This window comes from Opisthorchis viverrini, assembly GCF_000715545.1.
Source record: "Opisthorchis viverrini unplaced genomic scaffold opera_v5_253, whole genome shotgun sequence".
In the NCBI taxonomy this organism is placed as follows: domain Eukaryota; kingdom Metazoa; phylum Platyhelminthes; class Trematoda; order Opisthorchiida; family Opisthorchiidae; genus Opisthorchis; species Opisthorchis viverrini.
Window position 1 is genome coordinate 619,915 of NW_008751909.1, and position 2,121 is coordinate 622,035.

Here is a 2,121-nt window from a genome sequence, read left to right on the forward strand (position 1 = left end):
AGGTGACCTTACCAGCACTCACTGCCCAGAAAGGGAATAAACGAAGGGAAATATGTTCAAGTCCAACAACACTTGCTGCCCCGGGTCGCCGTATGAAAGTGCTGATTCTTCTGAGAGAAATACTACATATTGTCAAACTAAGCGTACACACTAAGCATACGTACGCAAGCATGCACATTTCCGATGGTAAACTCGAGCTTTCTGGCAATGCGTTAGGACCTTTGTCCCGTCCAAAAAGTAGGTGCTGCCTTTGGCGACAATAATTGATCGACACCGCGGGGATGTCTTTAACAAAGAATTCTCACCGTCTGCAGGTGTCCTGTTCGAGACGGGAGAGGTATGGAAAGGTGAAGGCTTGGAACGCTGTGTACCACCGACCTGCTGTGTAGGAATTGGAGCGGCCGATGAAGCATTGGTTAGATTATCCGACTGGGTTAATCAAAAAGACAGGGTGGTTGCATGCGGGTCACTCAGCCTGAAAACTGCGATGGGAGATGCTATCTTCTAAAGTGTTCAAGCATCAAGTGCTACGGCGCTATGAAGCTGTCTTCGGTGTCTCGAGTATCTGTTAGGGTTTGTTGTTTGCCCCCTAAGGTAACATGGGGCGCCCGAACAGGCGAATCGCATCCACCATACCGGTGGACCACAGCTATGTACATTATGTCATATTGTCTTGTTCAAGCTTGACGACCAGCAGTGGCTCTTTGAGGTCGGGAAATTCGAGAAATCATCGGTAACGTGTCATTTCAGTGGGCTTGTGATCGCGGTGAAACTTTTGAGTGGAGTAAGGACAAATGCGGGTAGTACGACCAATATATGAGTGGACATTCAGCGTGACGCTGAATGCTTAGCAAAGACGCTAGTCAATGAAGTATATGCCAATGAACATTTATGAAAACCGCCAGGTAAGGGTCTTTGAGGCAAAGCGCTCGTCATAGATATTAGTGTCAAAACAAGCGAAGCAAGTAGCGTGAAACCGTCAATGATACAGGTCCAGACGTTGAAACGTCAGACGCTTCAATTCAGGTACCTCAGGTCCTTGATAAAACGTCCCTGTTTGCAATAGAGCGCCCTAAAGGGCCTTCTGTTCTATAGACATGTTGAGAATCATGGGTGCATGTTTCCGGACTCGACGGGCGGGGCGAGATGGCTCACTGGTTAGAGCGTGAATTTACCGACCGGAAGGTCCGTGGTTCAAACCCGATCTTTGCCCCCCGACTTCTCCTGTCTAGGCTTGGGCAACCTGGCAGTATCCCAGCCCTCGTGTTCCCTCCAGCCTGGCATGGCTCCAGGTATAGCTGAACGATTTCTTGACAGGCGGGTGTCATTAGGGCTCAGGCAACCTAATATGGTGATAATATGCTTGGGCGAAGAAGTATCGTAAGGGCATGTTTGTAGTGGTAATGGGTGAAGCACTCATGGTGGATGCAACAGGTGGCTATGAGCTCTTTCGCCCATAAGGACCTGTAGGCTTGCTCTCACTGCGCAACGCATACATAAGGGGATGGCATCAATCAACTTAACGTCGTTGACTGCAATGGTGACCGCATTGAGATGGTGGTGGAACCTTTCAGCCATGTACTGATATTTCGTACTTTATTTTCCCTTCCGACGAACGATCATGGTTTACATCCCATTCGCCCGTATGCACTATCTCCACAGGCTGTGCTGGAGGAGACCAGCTAAGTTGTTCTTCGAATTGTTCGGTCCATCATTCCAGTCGATGTTTTTGCGAGTTAATCAGCCATCTTTTTCGCTTATCTGCTGCTTCCCTATACACAATGGGTCCTATTATTTGGTATAGTGTACGGCTATTCCCGGTAGTAAGTGCTCGCTACGAATGCAGCGACCTAAACGACCTAAAGCTGCCACCTTGACGTGGTGGTCGGGCTTCAGTGCTGCAATGATCCCGCGGGTTACACTGGCTGGAACTTCGTTCCACAAGGTGCAACCATGCCAGGAAGGCCAAAGGGGAGCAGCCAGACCAAGAGCAGCGAGACCCCGTACTACGAGTAATCGTGCTACGAGGCGGTCTGGGGGTAAAGTCGTACTGTCCTCTGCGACAGGAGTGTGAAGGCAGTAAGGTGTTTCCCCCAGGCGACCAGCATGTCCATATTTATG

The 2,121-nt window shown here is 49.7% G+C and overlaps 1 protein-coding gene across 1 annotated transcript in view; it reads right to left on the reverse strand.

Annotated features, from left to right (window-relative positions):
* Positions 1 to 1,711: 1,711 nt before the first annotated feature.
* The window catches only part of T265_14742 (hypothetical protein), a gene marked incomplete at both ends in the record, with an annotated part of 8,383 nt that continues 7,973 nt past the window's right edge, over positions 1,712 to 2,121 (reverse strand). Inside the window, 2 exon segments of the mRNA XM_009175034.1 lie at positions 1,712 to 1,834; positions 1,879 to 2,055. Of these exon segments, the coding sequence (XP_009173298.1) occupies positions 1,712 to 1,834; positions 1,879 to 2,055 (300 nt within the window).